Source organism: Squalius cephalus (genome assembly GCF_949319135.1).
Source record: "Squalius cephalus genome assembly, chromosome: 6".
Lineage (NCBI taxonomy): Eukaryota > Metazoa > Chordata > Actinopteri > Cypriniformes > Leuciscidae > Squalius > Squalius cephalus.
In genome coordinates, this window is record NC_137127.1 from 44,127,115 (window position 1) to 44,152,256 (window position 25,142).

General features: G+C 37.0%; 2 protein-coding genes across 5 annotated transcripts in view; one reads left to right on the forward strand and one right to left on the reverse strand.

Annotated features, from left to right (window-relative positions):
• sptbn4b (spectrin, beta, non-erythrocytic 4b) overlaps positions 1-25,142 on the reverse strand; it is an 88,406-nt gene that overhangs the window by 60,633 nt on the left and 2,631 nt on the right. For all 4 annotated transcript variants that reach the window (XM_079874321.1, XM_079874320.1, XM_079874319.1 and 1 more), the window contains exons 2-10: positions 12,232-12,399; positions 10,232-10,383; positions 8,338-8,511; positions 4,330-4,421; positions 4,142-4,222; positions 3,900-4,015; positions 2,584-2,696; positions 2,295-2,482; positions 660-777 (exon numbers count right to left, since the gene is read on the reverse strand). In XM_079874321.1, the coding sequence (XP_079730447.1) occupies positions 660-777; positions 2,295-2,482; positions 2,584-2,696; positions 3,900-4,015; positions 4,142-4,222; positions 4,330-4,421; positions 8,338-8,511; positions 10,232-10,383; positions 12,232-12,376 (1,179 nt within the window). In that variant the 5' untranslated portion in view covers positions 12,377-12,399. The remainder of the gene's footprint in view (positions 1-659; positions 778-2,294; positions 2,483-2,583; positions 2,697-3,899; positions 4,016-4,141; positions 4,223-4,329; positions 4,422-8,337; positions 8,512-10,231; positions 10,384-12,231; positions 12,400-25,142) is intronic.
• The window catches only part of lbhl (LBH regulator of WNT signaling pathway, like), a 489,980-nt gene that overhangs the window by 46,664 nt on the left and 418,174 nt on the right, over positions 1-25,142 (forward strand). The gene's annotated exons all lie outside the window — the stretch shown is intronic.

Here is a 25,142-nt window from a genome sequence, read left to right on the forward strand (position 1 = left end):
ACTTGAACTTTGTCACAGTTAAGTTTGATTACTTAAATTCACAGTATTTAATTCACTTTATCTGACAAATTCAAATTGTGGGGTAGCTTTTAACTTTTACTATCATATTAATAATAGCTGGATGACGTATGTTGCTAAATGTCATGTAATTCATTTTAAAATATACTGTTTGGTGGAGAAAATGCTGTATTACTGTTACTACAAATCAAGCTAGTTCTGATTCTGCTATGTTAGCCACTAGACAAAATAGCGCTGTCTCTGAGGCATGGTACAAACACGTTACTCGCGGTACATTAAGAAAACATGAGATTCAAACAGTTGCTTACCTGTCTAATAAAACGCATACTGCAATAAAGTGTCTTTGGTGTTTCTATGGTTTCTATGCAAGTAAAACCGGAAATCCAGGATATGACGTCATTGACGCCATTGGTTAAAATTTCTCTGGATTTAAAAATTGTTGGAAACATTTGGGGTAATGCAAGTACACAAGTCAGCAAAATATATAACATTGTTTTTATTTTAATCCAAAAATCTTACATATTGTGCCTTTAAGCAGCAAAAAAGAAGCTTTTTTTCTGAAAGCTAATCAGCTAGTTTTAGTTATACACAATATAAATATTGTAACCAGCTGAAAATCATTGTAACTAAGCAATACATACCTTATTGATGTCTGAGATTAGTTTCCCGTCATGAGGCACATATGGCTTCTGATTGTTAGCTCTGAGCTTACTTTGGATGGTGAAAAGCAGCACCTCCAGGTTCCCTTTCTCCTGGAATCTGGAAAGACAACAACCCACACCATAAATAACCACACAAACTGCACTACATCTGTCGAACAAATCCCTTTCCTAAGACTCCCTGTGCGTTTCTATTAAAAACTGCACAGATACTTTCCACATATCATGTGACTATAATGTACGGCACCTTGGTTCAGTAGGTGTTAAACAAGCTGCATTACTCGCAGTGAAAATTGCATCTCTCTCAAGATTCAGCACATTCCCTGATTGCCATATTTGATGAATGCAACAGTATGAACAGGTCTTTATGCCAAACGGACTAATGTAATTAACTCAGAGCATTAGAAACATGATGACGCACAAAGTAAAGTCATCCAATACACATTAGCACATCCGTTGAAGGACGATATGATACTTTGTGTTCAAATGCAAAAGGTTGATTCTAAAAGGGAGAAATCTTTCATTTTCAACGATACTTGGTGACTTTGTTGGTTGATGATATGAATATGCAAACACTTTCTCGACAGTGGCAAGAAAAATTACAGTAATAAAGACTATGTGTGGTTAGACATTGAATAACTATGGTTAACTGCCAATAACCAGCAGTGCCCTAAGTCTAAGTCTACATTAGCATACTTTATTTCAGAAGAGTACATTAAAAGAATTACAGTGTGTGCAGAATTATTAGGCACGTTGATTTTCTGATCATATTTTTTTTTCAGGTACATTTTACCAATTCCAAACCACATTAATCGTAATAACTACAATTAATTTTGTGTTTAATCATTTATAAGTGATATATAATTGTTTATGAAGGCTGAAAATGAAAAACGCCTTATATTCAGGTGTGCATAATCATTAGCCATGTTTTCCTTTACAGATAAAAACAAGCCAACAAAGAGATTTAACTCAGACTTAAAAGTCAAAAATTATTAAATGCAATTTCTATCTGCATACTTCTCATGGGGATTTAATAATTTTTGACTTTTAAGTCTGAGTTAAATCTCTTTTTTGGCTTGTTTTATCTGTAAAGGAAAACGTGTCTAATGATTATGCCTGAATATAAGGTGTTTTTCATTTTCAGCCTTCATAAACAATTATATATCACTTATAAATGATTAAATACAAAATTAATTGTAGTTATTACGATTAAAGTGGTTTGGAATTGGTAAAATGTGCCTGGAAAAAAAATATGATCAGAAAATCAACGTGCCAAATAATTCTGCACGCACTGTACAAAATGCATTTTTAAATGTGTTAAGAAGGCCTTTTATTTTATTAATATTATATTAGCTGCAATTTTTATTTTTTTTAAATATACTTTTAAGATTTAAAGTACACTACAAGTGCAAATTCAATGCAATTAAGCACACTTATTTTTCACGAGGGTATAGGCACACCTACTGTACGACCAACAACACAGTAACTAGTACCCTTAAATGGTAGCGGAAAAGGCTGAAAGAACCAGATGATTTACAGTCATAGTTTGAGTATTTTCCTGGCAGTCATGGATCGTCTGCCAACACTCAGACCTCTGTTTCAATTATTCTCTCTTACTTGATAGGCTTCTCAATGGTGCAGTAGGTGGTAAAGGCTTGAAGCTGTTGCTGAACACCCGATAGCGAGTTTGCAAACTTCTGATTGCTAATGATGCTTATGGTTCTCTCAATCCACTCTAACAGGTCGGACGCTAAAGCCTCGTAGCGCCGAATTATCTTCTCAGCTTCTATAGCATTGTCCAGCACCTACAAAATGTAAAACGTTTTAAGAGAAAAATGTGTGCATATATCCAATAAAACAGCTAATTGAAATGAGGTAAAAACAAAAGTTCACAAAAACCTCTTACCTTTCCTATTCTCTTCCCTTCTACGATAAGTGCCTTCATTTTGGAGAAGTAATGATAGTAGGATACTACATAAGTGATGATGGACTTCTCATCTGGATTCTCTGTGTTTACATCTGGATGGGAGAAAATGGTTATAGTTTTGAATGATCAAATCAGGCATAAAATGTGCAGCTGTTCAGCTGAATTAATAGCAACACATATCAAATCTCTGCATTTAAAGGTTCAAACTGTATTAATGGGATAGTTCACCCAAAATTTCCCCAATGCAACTGTCTTTCTTCAGATAAACACAAAATAAACATATTTTATTAGTAAAATAATCATCTGAAAACCAGGCATCTGAAATAAACTAAGTGCAATGTAGTGTTGACAAAATATCGATTTTTCATTACATATAAATGCTGAAATATCTGAAACGCTTCCAATCCTTAATTTCTGCAGAATAGACACACGATGGGTGCGCATTCACGCTTTCTCATCTCTGCGACAGCGAGTCGACACACAAACCCGCCTCCTCTCACTCAATCATTTCATTTGCTCTGGATGAATATTATTGGTGTTACAGGCCTTGAGTTTCGGCGTGGGATTTTACTCATTCCCGCAGATTTTGTGACTGCACGTAAAGCTGCCTCTCAGTGCTAAATTGGGTTATTTGTCCACTGCTTATTGTGCTTAAACAGTTAAATATAGACAAAATAATGTCAAAATGCCGGTCTTGGCAAGTATTCACGTAAACACAGTGTTATGTTTTAAGTGAACATAAACAGTTGAGAAAGAAAACTACAGTATAATGGATCTGTGTGTCAGGTCTTAAAGTGACAGCAGCCTAATATACCTGCTGCCAAATTATGAGATAATATTAAAAATATCTATATGGCAGTTTTTCCCCATGGTATCGATGTCAAAATTGTGGCCAGTGAAAATGATGAGCGGCTAGTAACTTTGGAAAACCGCTAGCCATAGCCACGTTTATGTCTTGCTGAACTTGTGAATGCGCCTAGGAGAGTTGGCCGGAAGCAATCGTTTATAGTTAAAAGAGTTATTAAAATATTAGTCATTTTCTAACACACATCTACCGTTTCGCTTTACCGTCACAATCGCTGTGTGTGGTTTTTTCAAGCATCATCTGAGCGGCAGCCTTTCACTAGCATTATATGGACTCACAGAAATGTATCATTTACTTGTTGTTTGTGTTTATCTGAATAAATAAAGTCTTACATTGGGGATAACATAAGGGTAAGTAAAAGATGAGAGGACTTAAATGTATGTTTAAACCATCCCTTAACTGTCTTTAGTGAGAGTAAAATGACGCTTACCCTCAGGGTCTAGTAGTTTGGTGAGTCCGAGACTCTGTTCAGCTATGTTAAAGGCTTGCTGGAGGTTGTGTGTTGCATTTGATCTGGTCAACTTGTGGAATTCAATTAAATCAGGCCTGTGAAACATTCAAGCAGAAATCAACTCACAGATCAGGCTCTATCAATGATGTGAATGGCATAAAAGAAAGCACAGTCAGTCAGTATGATGTACGAGGTGAGCGTGAGTCTGCCTGACCGCTAACCTGTGCCTGTGAATAAGAGCGTTGAAAGCCAGGCCATCCCTCCAGCAGGTGGTGAAGTTGTGAATGTTGACCTCAGGGTATCTGGAGAAACAGCATCATGAAAAACTTCTCATGTATAAGAAAATAATGTCTTTTTCTATAAAGGCTGTATGAAATGATAGTCTCTGGGTTGTTTGAGAGATAGTTACCCTGCTGTTTTCATCTGACACCACAAAAGTAGGGCATCTTTAGCTGAGCGTGTCTCTCTGTTGTCCTCGGTCTCAATCTTAATCACCTGAATCTGTTAAGTATGAGAAACAACAATGAAACTTTACTGTAATGCACAGACTCTTTAAGAGACCAATCACTGGCTTTCCTTCTCAACTAGCCTTATAATACATGTCTTTAACATGTCTGCTGGGATCATGAAGGCATTTGCAGCATTTTTTGTGTTGTTTTTCAGCGAAAACCCACCAATGATCTTAATGTATTTATGTAATTAGTATTGGTGACAGTTAGCAAGTATAACTACGGTAAATATTTGGCAACACTTTATTTCGATGGTCCGCTTTATACATTCTACTAAATATAAGTAACTTTGCAATGACATGTGAACAACCAGTCATTGGTGTATTAGTAGACTGTCAGTTTAAATCTGCTAACGCTTTATTGTGATGCTCCCAAACAGACATTTTACTGACTATAAGTATCTTTGCAAGTACATGTCAACTTATTCTACTAACCTGAACCCTAACAGTCTAATACAGAATGAGAGTTATGTAGTTGCAACGTTACTTATAGTTAGAAGAATGTCTAAAGTGGACCATCGAAATAAAAGTGTAACAAAATATTTTTGTTCAAAATTAATTATATCATCTGTAGTCCTTAAAATTAGTGGTTTGTACAACCCTAACCCTACCCCTAAACCTACCCACAGAATGCTTCACATTATCAAAATATTTAGTATGTTTTATAAGCTGTGTTCCTCATGGGACCAAAAAAATGTCCCCACAAGGTCAAAATTTCTGGTATTATATCATTGTGGGGACATTTGGTCTGCAATGTAGGGTTTACCAGGAACACACACACACACACGAACACATTTATGTAAGCACATTACAAAAACGAAAGTGTCTCCTGAGTGTCCCATTCGTCATATTGAATTTCTCGCATCATGCAGTCAATACATGATCAATATCTACAACCTCAAAGAACAGCACTGCAAAAGTATGTATTTTAATCTTGTTTTCCAGTAAAAATGTCCAAAAATCCTTAAAACAAGATACATTTACTTGAGAAGCAACATTAGGTTAGATAAGAAGACTTTCCCTCACAGAATATATCTTAAATTAAGTTTAGTTTTCTTGCACTGTGGGGTGAGACTGTTTTTCTTTCTTTAAGCATAAATTTAACAACATTTACAGAGCTTTATGCTTAAAACAAGAGTAGTTAAGAAGCAAAAGACAAAGGGAAGAAAGGAAATGTAAACAGAACCCTAAATTATAATGTTTGCCTTACTGCTTTCCCATCTGCCCTCTTTGTAATTTCTCTCTCTCTCCTCTCTCTCTCTCTCTCTCTCTCTCTCTCTCTCTCTCTCTCTCTCTCTCTCTCTCTCTCTCTCCCCTCTCTCTCTCTCTCTCTCTCTCTCTCCGGCTGCTGCAGTGTTAGGCCTTACCTGCTGACTGAGCAGAGTGAACTCCAACAGAGATGGGGAGGGTAAAAAATTAGATAAATAGGGGAGCGGAGAGATGTTCCGGCATATATGGAGACAGGATAATAAAGAGGAATATCAAGGAGGGAGGCAGGAGAATGAACGAGAGAAAGAGAGAGAGAGAGGAAGAGGAAGAATCAAGAAAGGACAAGAGGTGAACGTGAACGACAGCCCCACCCCGTGATCTCTACGGCACGCTGGCTGGATCAGGTGACACTCCATCTCTCTCAGTCCCTGCATCCAGAATCACCACAGCATCAACTTACTGGACTGCAGTCGAACGGCATTCTGGGTAACCGCCACTGCTTTACTGACAGAACCAAGAGTTGACACACAATGCAAACCTGGAGCACTTTGTAGTTACATCATGGACACAGCGCTCTTTAAAATATTCAGAGAGATGATGGGAGCAAGATAAGAAGATCCTAGTATATCTTGTGAAAAAGTACACTTTAGCATACTTATTACGGGAATAAAATACTTCAAAAGAATATACTGAAGTGTGAACTGGATGCAATGTTTTCATACACTTGCATGTTATTTACAATTAAATACAAATGTATTATAGTTTAAATTTATATTAAACGTAAGTGCTTTTTTGACTTACTTAAATAGGACATAATTACTTCTGTTGTTTTAGAAACAGAGTTAATATATGATTAATGCATAATGATTTAAAACCTTTTAATTAGACATGATTACCAAGTTTACATGTTGCAAAAAAAAATGCATGTTTGAGCTGTTTTAACTGAAAGCAACTTGCACTGATATATCTTAAATTATGGCTGTTTTGTCTCAAGACATGTTCTGCAAACAGTAATGTTTTTTTCTAAGGATTTTTAAAAAAATCTACTTAAATGTCCTAATTGAGCTAAAACTTAATCATGGCTTAATCTAAGCCCTTTCTGTAGAACCAGGCCTAAGTGTGTTAAGTGTGTAAAGTTTTTAAAAAATATATAATTTATTTCAATACAATTCAGTGCACATTTTCTCAGGGTCACCCTTGGGCCATGTTTACACCTGGTATTAAAATGTGTTTTGGTCGATCGGATCACCAGTAGACGAGGGAGACACATACCCGTTTACAACTGGTGTTTTAATCCGTCTCTTTTGTCCAGAGTCCGTCTTATTTCTTTGAGGGGAGGGTCTATGGGCGGGTAAATATACGGGCCTTTTCAGATCTTTTGATCTAATGGACGATATAAGCTCACGCAATTTACACATGAACATAACCGGAGAAAGCTGAGAAACATACGGAGAGCAGCAGCTTTCATTTCTGCTTTGACAACCACAAGACCAGCCGAATGTGTGTGTTAGAAATCAGGAATGGTGAGAGAGCATTGCGCTTGGTATGTTTTTCGTCTTCAAACCAAACTTGGGTCTCCAGCCGACAAAGTTTAAACCCCGTCTGGCTAGTGTGCTTCCCATAATGTTAACGCATTAGTTCAGTAGACAGAGAGTAGGCGTCTTTTGTGGCTGTTCGATCACATGAGCGTTTACACTACGAAAGCAATCCGGTCGAATGCGTTTTCCACTACCTCTGGAAGTAGTCGAAAGTGGACAAGCTAAAATGCTTTAGACCCGTTTACACCTGTATTTAGCGTTGTCCACCTGTGATCCGATCGACCAAAATGCATGTTAAAACCAGGTGTAAACAGGGCCTTAGATGAAGTCAGGTCAGATCTTAGCAGTGTAAAGGGATATTTCAACTATCATTTATAAACCCTCATGCCAAACCACAAAACTTTACCACAGACTGCCTAAGCTCGTCTTTTTAACTCAATGACAACATACAGGGACCAGGGGCTGCAAAACTCAGAAAGATCACAGAAAAACACTATAAAAGTAGTTAATATGACTTATGTGCCATATAAGCGTTTGCAGCTGCAAAGAGGGCACTTGCAAGCACCCTTATGAAATTTGAAAAGAGAAATTGGTCACCCTATGGTCTCGTGAAGTTCACAATCACGCGTCTACTGCGGCCATTGCAAGGACACATGAAGTGTGTTATTTGGGACTCTACAGCAGGGATGGGCAACTTCGGTCCTGGAGGGCCACTGTCCTGCAGAGTTCAGCTCCAACCCGAATCAAACACACCCGAACAAGCTAATCAAGGTCTTCAGGATTGCTAGAAAGCTACAGGTATTTTAAAAATCAGGATTGGAGCTGAACTCTGAAGTTTCCCATCCCTGCTCTACCGTATTTTGCCAACTCCTCTGCTATCTATCAGTACGTAATGCAGGTATTGACAATCGGCTATACAGCCACACAGGCACCACACAGACAGTGATCACACACTCAACAGGAGCCATAAAGGGCAGACAGGGATCACACACACCCACAGATCAAAAGATGCCAACCTCTTTACAGATCAGATCACAGAAATCCAGCACTAGCATACTGGAAAAGAGTTCAGTACACAGAGCTTTCCCTTAAAGTCAAACGATATGGCGGCGGCAGTCTCAAAAATCCCAAAGGAGTCAAGAGAAATCCAAGCAACTCTTACCTGGAAGCGAAGGATGATGGTCCAGATGAGGCCGAGAGTGAGGCGGTGGTTTCCATCAACTATATCATGAGAACCAACATTTTCTAGATGAACCCTCTGCTCTTTGAGGAACTGAAGAGCCTTGTCCACATTCTCCAAACAGTGAATCCTCATCCTGCCTCTCGTGGGCCGAGGCTAAAACAAGAACATATCAAACACGTGAGCATATTAATCCCTCGAAAGACAATTCATAAAGCATGGCATGGATGCTAAATCAGGGATATTATCGTTAACCAAACCTAAACCATTCTAAACATTACTAAACAAAAATTTGAAATGTTGTCACAGCAACTAACTGAATTAAGTTTAAGTTGAGGCATTAAAAGTACTAACTAGAAAATAAATCAAAACTGAATTAAAAATAAAAATAAATTAAATCAAAATGGTAATAAAAAAAATAATACAAAAATTACAACAGCACATGAAAGCACAAAATTACTAAAGCTTCAACTAAAATATAAAGCTAAAAATATGAATAAAAACTATATTAGTATATAAATTAGGGCTGTCACTAACAATTATTTTAGTAATCGATTAATCAGTCGATTATTTCGACGATTAATCGAGTAATCTGATCTTTTTTGTGGTAATAAAAATAAACCTAAATGTACAATAGCCTTTAAAATAACTTAAAATACATATATAATAACAATGAGGCAATAATAATTCGTAGAAATAAGGTATAAAAAGCAACTAATCACATGGTTTTATTGAACGACACTGTTAAAATACATAATGTGATAAACATGATATAAACAATCACCTCTTGTACATTATGTATTATAACAAAATAATCAACCGAGAGTTATATGTGGGTATATGTGACGGATGATTTGAGCTTTGTGATATGGTGTGTTATCCTGCTGGAAGTAGCCATCAGAAGATGGTACATTCTAGTCATAAAGGGATGGACATGGTCAGCAACAATACTCAGGTAGGCCGTGGCGTTTAAACGATGCTCAATTGGTACTAAAGGCCCAAAGTGTGCCTAGAAAATATCCTCCACACTATTACACCACCAGCGGCCTGAACCATTGAGGCAAGGCAGGATGGATCCATGATTTCATGCTGTTTACGCCAAATTCTGACCCTTCCATCTGAAGGTTGTTGTAGAAATCGAGATTCATCAGACCAGGAAACTTTTTCAAATCTTCTATTGTCCAGTTTTGGTGAGTCTGTGTGAATTGTAGCCTCAGTTTGCTGTTCTCAGCTGACAGGAGTGACACCGGTGTGTCTTCTGCTGCTGTATCTGCTTCAAGGTTGGAGGTGTTGTGCGTTCAGAGATGCTCTTCTGCAGACTTTGGTTGTAACAAGTGCTTATTTGAGTTACTGTTGCCTTTCTATCAGCTCGACTAGTCTGGGCATTGATTCTACTCTGACCTCTGGCATCAACAAGGCATTTTCACCCACAGAACTGTGGCTCACTGGATATTTCCTCTTTTTCAGACCATTTTCTGTAAATCCTAGAGATTGTGCATGAAAATCCCAGTAGATCAGCAGTTTCTGAAATACTCAGACCAGCCCGTCTGGCCCCAACAACCATGCCAAGTTTAAAGCCACTTAAATCACCTTTCTTCCCCATTCTGATGCTGAGTACAGTATGAACTTCAGCAGATCATCTTGACCATGTCTACATGCCTAAATGCATTGCTGCCATACGATTGGCTGATTAGATATTTGCATTAATGAGCAGCTGAACAGGTGGACTTAATAAAGTGGCCGGTGAGTGTACGTCAAAATAGGGAGCGTCTGTTTCATGCCAACTTTAAAAAGTCAAAACCTTTGGATGGAAAAAAGTTGTTGAACTGGTGTTTTCTGTGGCTGTGCTTTTATGATGATTAAACCGAGAACTCACCAGCATCTCTCCTGACAGCACCTCCAGCAGTCTGATGAGCATGTAGCCGTCTCTCAGGTCATTATACAAGTCAGAGATACGACAGGACACACGGGACAAGTGAGAGTTCACCCACTTAGTAAAGGTCTTCTTCTGTACCGCGTCCCTCTCATCTGGTAGGATGACAGAGAGACACACACAAAAATGTATATTAAGTATACACAATATTATTATTAAAGCTTTTAGTTTATCAATATTGTACATGGTAAATTTTCCTATTTTTACTTTTGGATTATCTTTTGGATTGTCACTTATCATTAAAGTTAGCAATCATTAAAGATAAGCTAAAATGCTTTTTTACATGTAAATCTCAGAATTAATATTCATTTATTATACCATTATCACACCATGTATAACTTGTCAGCCATAACAAGAAAATAATGATCAGGTACACTGTAAAATAAATTATATGATCAATAAGTTATAACAACATATATTTTACATTGCTTTAACTCGTCAAAATAAGTAAAGCAATTTTCAACTTTTTTTAAGTTACACAAGATTCAACTCATTTTTGTAAAGTCAGTTTAATGCAATTTAAGTTGAAATGACTTAAACAGTCAAGTTGATTGTACATTTATTGTTTACAGTGTAGCATAAGCACGCTGTAAAAAAAAATCTGTTACATTTACGGTAAAATACCGGCAGCTGTGGTTGCCAGAAATTTACTGTAAAAAATACGGTAGCAACATTTTAGATTTTACAGACTTTACTTAAATTTACAGTAATAAACCGTATTTAATTATCTGATATAATGTTAATTTACTGACCTATTGAAGTATTTATATCTGTTTTGTACCATAGTAATTCACTGACAACCTCCAATCACAGTGGAGATGAAAATCACATGATGAATTAAAGCTCATCACAAGCAGCTCATTCACAAGAAAATTAATACTAATATATAGAAGCTGCACAGTGTCATTCACACAAACACTAAACACCATCATGGTAACACACGTGAAATTTTAAAAACGCAATAAACATTAATTTAACAACATTAAATGTAACATAAAATCCTAATGTACATAACTGATTAGAAAAAACTAAGAAAACTATGAAGAAACAGTTATTTCAACAAAAATACATCAAATGTGAAGTGTCAAGCAGGGAATTGTGGGAATGTAAATTTACGTTTTTTCAATGTAAATTATACAATGACTTGTTCGTTTTCACTTCCAAAAACTGTAATTTAATGGTATTTTACAGTAAAATTACATTAAATGTACCATTAGATCTATCACAGTTGTTTACCGTATATAGTACGGAAACTTTCTCTTTACCAATAAACAATTTTTCACTGTAGCGTTTTTACAGTCTTTGACCGTTAAAATCACAATATTTTTTTACAGTAGTATAAACCAGAATTGTAATATGTATAAGGGATCCCTAATATAAATGCTACCATTCACAGGTCCATAAGATTTTTTTCATGTTTCATGTTTCATGTCTCTTCTGCTCACCAAGGCTGGATTTATTTGATCAAAACATAAAGAAATATTGTGAAATACTATTAAAATTACAAGTATAATTTAGGATAATAAGTATAATTTATTCCTGTGATGTATAGCAGTAATTTTCAGCATCATTACTCCAGTCTTCAGTGTCACATGATCCTTCAGAAATCATTATAATATGCTGATTTGCTGCTCAGGAAACTTTATTTTTATTTTTATAAATATCAATGATAAACAATTGTGCTGCGTAATCTTTTTAGAAGAATCGTAATCTTTGGTCATTCTTTGATGACCAAAAAGTTAAAAAAAACAGGATTTATTGGAAATAGCCATTTTTGTAACATTAGAAATTATTAATGATTACTTTTGATTAATTTATTGCATCCTTGCTGAATAAAAGTATTAATTTTAACAAAAATCTTACTGACCCCAAACGTTTGAATGGTAGTATATGCTCAAAATCTAGACACACGCAGCCACAGAACTAGCAGATCTTCCACGTACCTGCTAGTGCTTTGATGCGGGAGCACTCAAATAGTTTGGCACTGGTGGTCTCGGTTTCCCAGAATCCTGTGCTTGCAGGCCTGTTGTTGTTGTTGAGCTGTCTCTGGGCCTCAGCATTGTCCAGGTCTGTTGAGGCATTGGCCATCGCGCCTGCTTCCTCAAGCAGCCCTGCATATAGAGTAGTGAAAGTCAGCATCCACAGTACCAGCTAAACAGAAAATCTGTAAAGCCAAACACATACACACGCAAACCTAATAGATTCCAATTGATAAAATGCACACATACACAGACCTACAGATATAGATTTAAAGGTATAGTTCACCCAACAATGCAAATTCTGTCATCATTTACTCACACTCAAGTTGTTCCAAACCTGTATGAGTTTCTTTCTTCTGCTGAACACAAAAAGTTATTTTGAAGAATATGGGTAACCAACCTAACAGTTGACACTGACTTTCATAGTATGGAGACAAAAATCAATGGAGCCCATCAACTGTCTGGTTGCAGACATTCTGTAAAATATCTTATTTTGTGTTCAGCAGAAGAAAGAAATACAGGTTTGGAACAACATGAGGGTGAGTAAATGATGACAGAATTTTCATTTTTGGGTGAACTATCCCTTTAAGATACACATTTAGATACACACCACCAGACACAGTAAAAGGAGGCAAGGCACTCACAGACAAATAAATGGCAGAAATGGCAACTCAACATTCCAGCTAACTTCAGATTGTTTTGCTGATTCGTCATGTGTTACTTAAATGTAAATTAGGAAGGCAGTTTTGGAGATTTAACTATTTTCCCTTTTAAGTAGAAAATAACTATAGTAGCATAACTAGGAAGAAGCTGTCCATAAGGCATTACCAAGACAGCTGCAGGGTGAACTAACCTGCCTTAAAGGGACAGTTCACCCAAAAATGTAAATTCTGACATAATTTACTCATTTACACAACTTGTACCTGAGCGCTCCGCATCACATGTGTAATGCTGTACCAGGTGAGCTACCGAGAACGTTTTCTCTTAGAAAATGAATACATAAATGTATCAAGCTGTTTATGTGATGCATTGCAAACATACAAATCATGCACTACAGTAAACGTGTTTTGAGGTCAATATAGCATTGTGTAAAGAACCACGTGAAAATAAGTATTTAATTATCAATAATCTGCCCATGTAGAGCATGAAATCCAGGTGAAAAATATGTGAATAAAGAGCTAAATTAGTTAAATTATCTTATAAAACAATTGTGTCTCTTCAAAAAGACTGTATAAAACCCCTCAATTCATATGGTCAGTTTTACTCACCCTTTAAAGGAACTTTCCACACATAAAGATGCAAAAAGTATATGTACTTTGTTCATATGTACTTTTGTAAAATTTGACAAAAGTACATATGAAAATAAATGTGATTGTATAACGTGTCAGCTGTTGGGTTATGATAATTGTGTTGTAAAGGTCACATCTTGTGCAATTTATACTCGCACAAAAGTATCTAGTGTCTAGTAAACAAATTTAAATGAATAAAAATGCTAATTTTTGGGTTATTTTAGTCACTTCAAGTAGTAGTGAGGTAGTGTGCAATGACTGATGAAGTCTCACTTAAGATGGCTCAAAACCCTGACAGTGTGACGTCCACTTTTCAAGGCACTATGAAGCAAATGAAACGTAGCCATGGTTTCTGACATGTAGACTAAGGTAAGGCCTATGTGTGCTGTGCAAGCTAGCTTAACAGGTGTTTTGAGACACATTTGTTAGCCTACCATGTTGTCTATTGTAGCACAGAAACACTGTATTGACTATTCAAGCATCCAGGATTGGAATGATTTGTTGTATGAGACCGATATTCCTTTGAAACCACAACAAATAACTGTTCCAATTCCCTGACGTCAAGTGACCTTTTTACAGGAATACAGAACAACTGGGTCAATTCACCTACTTTTCACTACAAATACAAGAGAGCAGATCTTTTTTTCCTTCAGCGTCTTGATAAGTGAATTTAGTATGAATGAATTTCTAATAGATTTAGGAGGCTAATCCTTCACCCCATCCCCCTTCCAGAACCCTTTCCACTGCCTGCTGGTGAACAACCAGACCATCATTGGTGTGCTGTGTGTCATATGTGCAATTTCACGAATTTCTATCCATATGGTCACTGTTCTGATGGTTATAAACAAACACAGAGACTCTTTGACAGGTGTGATCTGCTCTTTTTCTTCATATGTTCATTGAGATGTCAGTCATTATTGTCTTGAGTGAATGCAGCACAAAAATGCATAGCGCTCCCCTCCCCCATTTTTCATAAACCCAAAATCTCGCTGGCCCCATCCCCCTTAATAACACACACACACACACACACACACACACACACACACACCCAATGTTTTCGTCACCCTCCTGCCAGATATTCCAAATGGCACATCAAGAGATAGAAAGAGATAAGCAGAATTGGTTTTGTGTGAAGAATTTTTTAATTTGAAATATATCTTTGCATTATATATATATATATATATATATATATATATATATATATATATAATGTGTATGTGTTCACGTATGTGTGTGTGATTGTTTTTTTTTTTAACCCTCCTGATGTTTAAATAGACACTTGTCTCATATAAGTGTTTCAAATGTTTCACAGGTGGCCTAATTTCTTAGATTCTTCACACCTCGTGAGATATAATGGGAAGGTACAGTATAAAGGCCATGTGTTTCATGAAAAGTAATTCATCTCTTTTAGGCATGTTGACATTTTCCCTGTTTTCAAAGAGAAAATTTTCACAAAAACATTCCACTCAGCCCATTTTTTTATATGATTTATGAATGTATTAATAACACAAATATACCCAAAATAGACACTAAAGATCATTTTTAGAACAAAGTTTAAATTCTCAACTACTCTCTACCGAAAAGCAAACAGCAGAAGGAGGCATTGAGATATCACCCAAGAGACAGTACAAGTTATTTCAAAAGGATGACAGATAGATACCCAAGATAGTTTCGAAGGAATGGGTGAGAGACATATGGAAGTTTTCTTATCACATTGAACAAATTCTTTGTGAATTTGGTCAATCACCGCAGTATCACAAGTCTCAGAGTTGTAAGTAGATAATCCAAGAGAGACGTGTGACGCAAGAAGACGATCAAACTAACTTTTAATGAATACTAGGAACACCAGAACATTACACGCTTGTCTTGAACATAACGTTAACACTACAAGGAGCTAAAAAACACACAGGGCTTAAATCAGGGCCGGACTGGGACACAATTTCAGCCCGGGAAATTCCACACCCATCCAGGCCATCCCATGGACCCAAATAAAATTTAGAAACATGGACAACCCAATTTTTTCCTAAATTACATTTATTGGTCTAAATCCTTAGGCTGGGGCCGTGTAAAATAATTAAAGGCTTTCTCTTGAACAGTATCCTCACTTCCTTTTCCTTCTCTTCATTTACCCTAATATCTCTATGTCTCTCACTTCCACCAGTATCATCAGCCTCATACACTAATTAAAGTGGAGTACTAGTGTACTAGTATATATATATGTATGTATGTATGTATGCATGTATAAAGTGTGATAAAGTGTGCGTATTTTTCTTGTACCTGTCTCTTCTTCACCTATCACTTGTTCTGGCCTCATGTTACAAAGAGAACTGTCTCCACCTTGGTGTAAAACAACCACCTTATTGTAATTTGTTTGCCCAGAATCTACATTTATTTTAGTAAAAAATCAAAGTATTATATTTATGACAAAATGTTGTTGTTTTCATCTTAAAATTACTTAAATATCCAACATTTAGCAACACTAGGCAGACATAATTTTCTAATAAAATGTTATTGCATTATTTTTTGCATTATTGCATTATTGTTATTGCATTATCACTCCTGTCTCCCTGCTCCCAGTACCACATAAATGTTAATATTTGTCTGCTAAATTACTAATGTAACTTTACACTAAATAATATTAATCTCCTTTAGCATACAGTATTGTGAGTGACGATAGTAATAGGGGCGCTATACCGCTTACATTTGCTAGCATTTCAATACTAAGTTAACGAAGAAAAAAGTACAGTATTTACAGATGAAACTGACCTGCACTTGAAGCCCTGAACAGGTCATTCATTTTGCAACATTTTGATGCTTGTTCTCTGAGTGCTTTCTTTTTCTTTGTCCTTTCCCTCTCTGCTCCACCTGGCTGTTTTCTCTCCATCATCGGGTGATGCTAGTATTTTCTGTTTAACCGTTTGGCTGAGGCTTAAAGTCGAATCGTAGCCTTGCCAGTCAAGAATAACAGATTCATGATTTTATTTTATCATAATAATTTTATTGAATGACGAATTCGAAAATGATCACATCATGGACACTGGTAAAGGTAGTAGTATAAAACAAATTATAATAATAATAAAAAAAATAAAAAAAATAAAAAAAACGCTGGCTGGCAGCAGGCCAAATTAGTCGGCAGGCCACCGGGAACTCACCGGGCGTTTAAATGAAACCCTTTTAATCTAAAAACTGAAAATTTTGTACACGTTTACATGACAAAGGCATTGTGGGCACCTGAAAACGCAAGCTTTTGAAAACAATGCCGTTATCGTCCCCATGTACTAGACAACAAAAACGCAAATTTGTGTAAACGGTGACATTGCGTATGCGTATTACATGTTCAGGGCCCTATCATGCACCCAGCGCTATTGACTTTGCACATCGACGCATGTATCATTCCTATTTTGCACCCGACACACAGCGGACTTTTCCCTCCACAGACGCACGTCAGTAAATTAAAGAATGAACTTGCGCTCCCGGGGGCGGTTCAGCGAAAAGAGGAGGCATGTACTCTTTTCGTGTAAAATTTGGGTGGGTTTCTCCATCCCCATATAATGTCACTTCTCTGTGTTTTACGGCCCTGACGAGAACGTCGGTCTCCTCGCTGTGAACCGCTCCTGGCGTGATCGGCAAATCCGCCGTTATAATAGCAATCCTCCATGGAACAAGCGCACCTGCTCTTAAAGGGAATGTGAGATCTGAGCTCTGATTGGTTTATTTCACGTTACGCCCAAACCACAACTATGAGTAATGAAGCTACTTCAGACCAACCCATTTTAGATCCGCCCACAAAATTACTTGCGTTTCGCGTTTGATACTTGCATTTCAGATCGTTAAAATAGGGCCCTCAGTCTATAGGCGAGTAGTGTTTCTTTACAAAGTGATATCGCCAACTACTGGCCTGGCAGCAGAATACAGCGTTTTTAGTTGTTTTTGCAGATCCGTGTTCGGGAATCAATCAATTTGAGAATGTTGTCGTCTGTATGTGAAAAACGCAAACTTTTCCATTTTTAGTACATTGCTGTCATGTAAACATACACTCATGCAAAGAGGAACAGAACAAAACCAACCTAAAACACAATTAAACTAATGGTACGTTTACACAACAACGATATTCTAAAAACAGAAATGTTTTTCCTTTGCATTTTTCATGTACAGACAACAACGTTCTCAAAACAATTCACATGGAGCCTTTCTCCTTCTTTATTTGCAGTGTTAGATCACATCTCCACGTCAGCAATATCGGATGCGGCCCCAGACGTCGAATCCCTGCCAGAAGATATCCTGTTTAGTGTGGTATCCAAAACCAGTCAGAAGCCTTTAGAGTTTTGTCTAATACCAAAAACCTGTTAAAAGCAAGTCTGGTCTGGTGGTACCCAATATGAGTGTTTTGTCTGGTACCCAAAACTATATTAACAGTCTTCTATCAGCCAAGAATTTGAATGAGAAAGCCAAGAAGAGCAGAAATAAGGAGACGAAGTGATGGTTGTAAAATGAGCAGAGTTGGTTTATTGAATAATCTTAGTTGTGTATGTTTCAATGCTCAGACTTTGTCTGACCAGCACAAATACAACAAGGGTGGTGGCTATACCATCTCTTATTCATGAAGACAAACATTCAACATTCTATGAAACCACACAATCGTAAGATTAAACAACAGAAAGGAAATAATAAGTAATATAAAATGACAAATGAATAATAATAATAAAATGATGAACAAATGATAAAATGATAAATGAAGTAATCAAATATGACTAATATGAATAAATGATCAATTAAATGACAACTAGGCTACATAAATGACTACTAATTATAAATGATTATAAAATTAAATCATAAAAAAACAATGAAAATAGATGTATGGTTGCTCTCTTAAAGTAACACACACACACACACACAGGTTGCTTTTGAGAATCCTAGATCCTTCAGCAGCCTCGTTTGATTAAATGTGGAATGACAGACAACCAAGCACACCAGAGAGAAACCCTGTCTATAAGATACAACTTCTGCCCATATTTCCATATTATGGCACAAGAGTTATTCCATCAGTTCCATCAGCAAAGTCCATAAGCATCAATTTCCAAATGGTTTGACAAAAATAATTTTGCTTCCTTCTATGTTGACATATTTCTTACCGAAACAGGAAGCTGGGAAGCTGGGCTTATCAAAATAGCTAATAGTGTTTAGTTTACATTATATCCTGTCAAAACCATGATCAGATATGATCTTGTTGCCCTTTTTATACAGCCAAGTAGCGTTTAGTTTACATCACAACCTACCAAACGTCACTTGACAGCTTGAGCTCTGCATGAAAGCAATGAAGACACTGTTAAAGTAAAAAAATTCCAGCCTTTTCCTTTGCAATCAGTTGACGGCTGAGAGACAAAGTATTGTTAGAGAATTGACCGAATTCAACTGTAGACTGATTTATGCATTTAAGCTATTCTGTACTGTAATGTCAATGTGTCTACTATAGAACTATAGTCTCACATAGCCAGATCTATATCATCTAGACCAGGGGTCGGCAAGTAACTTTGGCCGAGGGCCAATATTTTTTTTAGCCAGTAGATGGCGGGCCAGCTACACAGAGTAGGCCTATGGATACAAATTAAATACTCTTATATAGGCCTATGATCGCGGAATATGATGGGTCCGTCACCGTCCATGGATCATTCGTTCAATCGTTTTTTTCAAATTAAAACCAAAAAAAAAAAAAAAAAAAAAAGATGAAAAACTACTTGTTTTTCCATTATTTATTTCCTGAACTAAAATGAAAAAACGAATAATGACAGGTTTTCTGATTTTCTGATTGTGCTCAGATCAAAAATAGAAAAAATGAATTACTGGATTAGACAAATTTTAATTTTGAATTTAACACCTGCATATATCAAGGAAATCATTTTAAACAGATCAAGTACTATTGTGGTAACAGATTACAGCCATTTTAGGTGTGAATAGCAATATGCCTCATTCGCTTACAGTCCGACTTTTAAACTTTATTCCTTTTTTATTATTATTATTTATTCGGGACACACACATACACACCTAAGGTTTAAGGAGGTATGCGCGGGACTGTTTTTTTTCCCGTCCCGCTCCCACAAGGTTCTATTCAGCAACCGCTTAAAATACACTCTGTTCACCCGCTTTATTTCCCGACCTGACGGGTCCGCAAAATTTAAATCTCGTTTCCAGAATCTCACATTCAAATGTCTCTAACGGAAAGAAGGAGATTAAGTTGCCTATAATAATTATAAATGCTATACAAAAATTGTGTTCGTGTCAATATAAATATTAGGCTATTTTAACATTGTAGGCTACTGTCAGCATAAATATTAGGCTATTTTAACAGTGTAGCCTACTGTCAGCAGAGAAAAAAAAAATGGCACAGAAATTTTTTTTGAAATATAAATAACATAAATTAAATAGGACAAAGTCTATCACTCAAATTTCTAAGCAACAAACGAAAATCATATTGCCCTACAAATGAAGTAGGCTATTTTCTGCCGAACTATTTCAAACATCCTTGCAAAAAAAGAATGTTGTTGACTGACAATGGTTTCCAAACAGCTCCTCAGAGGTGTACAGATGGTCAGAATTAAGTGCGGATACGCTGTCAAAAGATGTCGGGAGTGGGCTATTGTCAGTCAGACCGCTGGCTCCGTCCAAAGTAGGCTACACCAGAGTTCTGACCGCTACCGTCTTTTGACGCGCGAATGCACACAAAGTGGTCAAGCGTATAACTAGACGCGGCAGGCGCGAATTTGGCGTGCTATTCGCGTCCGCTGTGAACGCACAGTTCTACTTTAAAATGTAATCCCGCGCCGCATGTTTCCCTATATGGGCATTTCACACAGTATGCGGCGGGGAAATCGCCGCGCGGCTACGGCTTTTCTCAAGTAGTGGAAGAGTTTTGTACAGCATTTAGGACTTCCAAAATAATCCGGCGGGCCAGAAAATATTACTGGCGGGCCAGTTTTGGCCCGCGGGCCGCCAGTTGCCGACCCCTGATCTAGACTATGAGACAAACATATTTTATAGTCAAACTAGCATAACAGTGTAATTTTAATGACCTCATTTGTCAACATGATGCCAGTGAATTGCAGAGCTTGTGCAAACATATCCACAGTGCTATGATGAGATGCTTTCTTAACTGCTGGTTTCTCACCGTTGTCATTTTTGTTGTGTGTTTATTTTGTTATTGAAGAAAGCGCACAGCACATATTTACATTCATCTAAACGTCGCTCTCAGCAGCGTGGACGGTGTGGGGATGTTCGTTAATAGTGTATCGCTGCAAAGGTATTTCCAACTTCTTTTGGAAGTATTTTCTAAGCAAAGAACAAAAAATAACTTCGCCATGAGTATATCGTACATTGAATCACGTTCAGTCTCTAGTGCGTTACGTGTGCACGAGTGCAGTTCACTTATTGGCCACTGGTGTCACTAATAACAAAGTATTTTTTATCTAACAAAGTATTTAGTATCTAACACAGAGTGTTAGTTGAGTATTAGTAGATTTTAGAAGTGGATAAACTAATTACTGCAAAAAAATGTAAATGCGCATGTGCGACCTGCGCGTTCTGATCTCACAATTTGCGTCACGCGCACTGTACACGTAAAAAGTGAAGTATACTTATATATCGTATAAGTGAAGTATACACTTGCAAAGTTACTTATAGTCAGTAGAATGTCTGTTGGAGGAGCATCACGATAAAGAGTTATCAGATATTAAGCAGACAGTCTACTAATACTCTAATGAGAGTTAGCTGACATGTAGTTGCAAAGTTACTTTTAGTCAACAGAATGTTCAAAAGGGACCATCAAAATAAAGTGTTACCCAAATATGTACTAAATATGCACCCTTATGGGGTAAATAAGGTACAAAGGTGTACCTTTTGAAAGGGTACCACCCAAGTGACAGCTTTTGTATCTTTTTTTCTGAGAGTGAAACAAATTTGCAATGTATCTTTTACACAACCTCTGTATCAGATAACATTCTGAGTCAGTATAATGTACCCAGGGTTTCCTTTCCCACTTCTCTGATACCAGTAGTAACGGTCTGACCTCGTGTCAGGCTCTCTTGTCCTTACTGGGCCAATCGGGGCTTTCTTCCTTCCCACCACCTGGTGCCCACCGACATGACAGACCGCAGGATCTAACTGGCATGTGTTTCCCTCTGACAAATAAACACATCTGTGAGAGAAGCACGAGACTTCAGGCGTTCTCACATTCACAAATAACTCCACTCCTCGCAAGCATCAGAATCAGAGAAGAATCAGACACAACCGCACCACACACACTCACACACACACACAGCGAGTACATTTGATTTAGGTCACTTATCTTCTGAGGTTTAAGGCAAAATCAGTAGTTCTGGTTGATGAACTGCAGATGTGTCATTGGAGTACTTTGGAGTTGGGTAAATCAAGGAGCTGAGGCCTTTCTTCAACTGCTGTCGCTTGCAGAGCATTGCTCATTATTATACAGCTTTGGCTGTGCTCTGGACCTTCCTCGGTGTAGTAGACAGTTTTTCTGCTGTTTTTTTTTAGTACATAAGAGAAAATATGATGCATATTTTAAAGAGACATCACAATAACCATTAAGGTCTTTCGAAGTAGTCTTTATTCATATTATGTATATTATTTAAGCAAACCCTAATCTCAACTCAATATATTTTGTTTCATTTTCACATGGGCTTTTCTGAGTTTAACTTCCATCCCCAAGGTTGAAATACCTTTTACTAAATCAGTTGGATAAACAAATTTAGTTAACTAAAATATAAAATAAAAATTATAGTGTAGTTTTATCTTTAGCAATTTTTTTTTTTCAAATTATAGCAAATCTAGATTTTGTATATGGTGAAAAAATATTATATTGGTCTACATTAAATAACATTTTGGCTTATAATAAATAATCTTACTTTTCATTCATGTATTTGTCTTAGGGGAAAATAAATATTTTTGATGAATATTAAAGGGGTCATGACATGAGAAATCAAATTTGCCTTCATCTTTTGACATATAACAGGTCTTTGTACCATTAAAACTTTCTGAAAGTTTCATAGCTTCAAACCTCCTCATTATTAATCAAAGCTAGTTTTGATATTGAGGGATTTGTGACATCACATGGGCAGACATATGCAAATGTATTTGCATATGACTGCCTCCAGAGCAAGACATCGACGAATAGTTTACATCATCACACCATAGGCCCCGCCCACTGGCATTCAGTCGCTTAACGGCTGACATATGTCTACACTGGAATTAGGGGTGTAACGGTACGAATACCGAACCGTTTCGGTACAGGGCTTTCGGTTCGGTGCACGTGTGTACCGAATGACTGAATGCAATATTTTGTGTGCGGAACATAGGTACATTTTCGTGTTTCCACACGAACATATTAAGTGGCGGAAGTCTCCGCGTTCAGCGCAAATCCCGCCCTGCAGCTGATTCTAATGTTTTTTCCTATTAGACATTCTCTGGTTTTACCCGTGTTTTACCCGTCGTCACTGTAACAATGAAATAGACTGCATGGCGAAAAAAAGCTTTTCCGCTTCGTGTGCGCCGCCGCACTCTCCGTTCCGTGGCGACCCGCTGCGCTCTCTGCTCAATGTTCGAGTCCGTGTTTGCGCTGCGCGTTCTGCTCTGTCGTTAACGGCCCAAACACTCCAATCATGTACCGATCACGCACTGGAAAAGCAAAGTCCGCTCAAATAAGGTGAAATTTCTCAGTAGTAACTTAGATTTCTGTTTGCTGAGCTGGTATAGTCATGCTGGCAACAATGGTAAAATGACCTGCTCTGATCACATGCTCTGGTAATAATAGCTTTGTACTATAGCTTTGGACTATATTTTATTTTGATAATTATTAAAAAAGTGGAAAAAAAAAATCTTAAATTTATTATGTTGATTGATTATTGAAAAATAATAATACATTAATATATTTGTTTAATATTATTTTAATATAGGGCTATTTTCTGTTCCTGCACTGTAATCATAGTTATTTATTTATATTTTTCATTATATTTTATTACGTGATATTGGTTTGAAACTGAGAGTATTTTATTTAGTGGAGAACTTTGCAGCAGTATTTTATTTCTTATTCTTTTTTTATTTTATATCTATTTTATTATATTTTATTAAAAAGTGTTTAAAAAAGTGTAAACAAATTGTTAAAAAAAGTTTATAGTAATAAACAACCTGCAGTTTAATGTTTGCATTTCTTTCCCTTACTGTACCGAAAATAAACCGAACCGTGACTTTAAAACCGAGGTACGTACCGAACCGTGATTTTTGTGTACCGTTACACCCCTAACTGGAATGCATCCAGTGTAGACATATGTCAGCTGTTAAGCGACTGAATGCCAGTGGGCGGGGCCTATGGTGTGATGATGTATAACTATTCGTTGCATCTAAAGCCAATAGAATCCATTATAATCACTGACGCTGTCTACACTGGATACAGAACAGATGCCCGCACCTGAGTCTGCCGACAAGAGAACAAATGAAAGAGTAAATGGAAAGGAAAAGGAACGTTTACAGCCTTTGACCTGTCCAGTTTAAACAGCTCTGTCTGTACTCTTCAGAAGGATCCCAGCATCAGGAATGATATCACAATGCTTTGTCTGTAAATGACGGTTATATGGATAATGTTTTCAAATCACTTACTTACAACGAGTGGCTGTTGATACAATTTCAATGACGTTAGCCAATCATAACAGCGACCGTTTACTGACAAGCCGCCCCTTAAAAACAGATCATTTCAGTCACAGGGTCAGAATGAGGGTTGAAAATTAGATATATTTTGATATATTCTAGATATATTCTAAGTTGGTCCAAACAAAGTATAATGTTTTCAGTGCATAAGCGCTGCAGATTCTGTCTGGGCGTGCTTATAATTAATTAGATCTTTTTAATTTATCAAAGCAGCAGGTATCATCCACCCTGTCTCCTCACTGTCAATATATAAGCATAACAGGATAAATCTGCATTCATATAGCCTAATCATGACATCATGTTCCTAAATCACTTTCCATCTTCAAGACAGTGTGAGGCAGAGGGACAGACGGGCTGGACGAGGATAATCTGACAGAAGAATCTGCCTCAACAAGAACGGCAATTGCCCTTTAAAAAGGACATTCTACATTTAAACTCAAATAGGTCAGATATAGATCAGGAGCTGGTGCTTCTTCCCAGACTGTAAGGTTGCTTTCAGCGGAATAAAAAAGTGATCCAGTCCTCGAAGAGACGAGAAGGACCTGAGGGAGATCATGCCATGCTGCATTAACATGAAGGCCGTCACTCCCTGGGCAGAAGACTTCTCTCTCTCTCTATGATTGCTGCCACCTTCTTTCATTTCTTGATTACATTAAGTAAATATAGACATCTTGATGAATTTATTCGACTGAAAAATCAGCTTGGGGATCAATGAAATCAGTAGACCTGGACTACACCGGACATATTCACATATACACAAATCTCTTTGACTAGAATTTCAGAAACCCAATATGATTTGATTGATTTTAAAAGACAACAAATTTGTATGTGCAATAGTAAACGTAAGAACTATAGAGAACGCTACATCACACTATG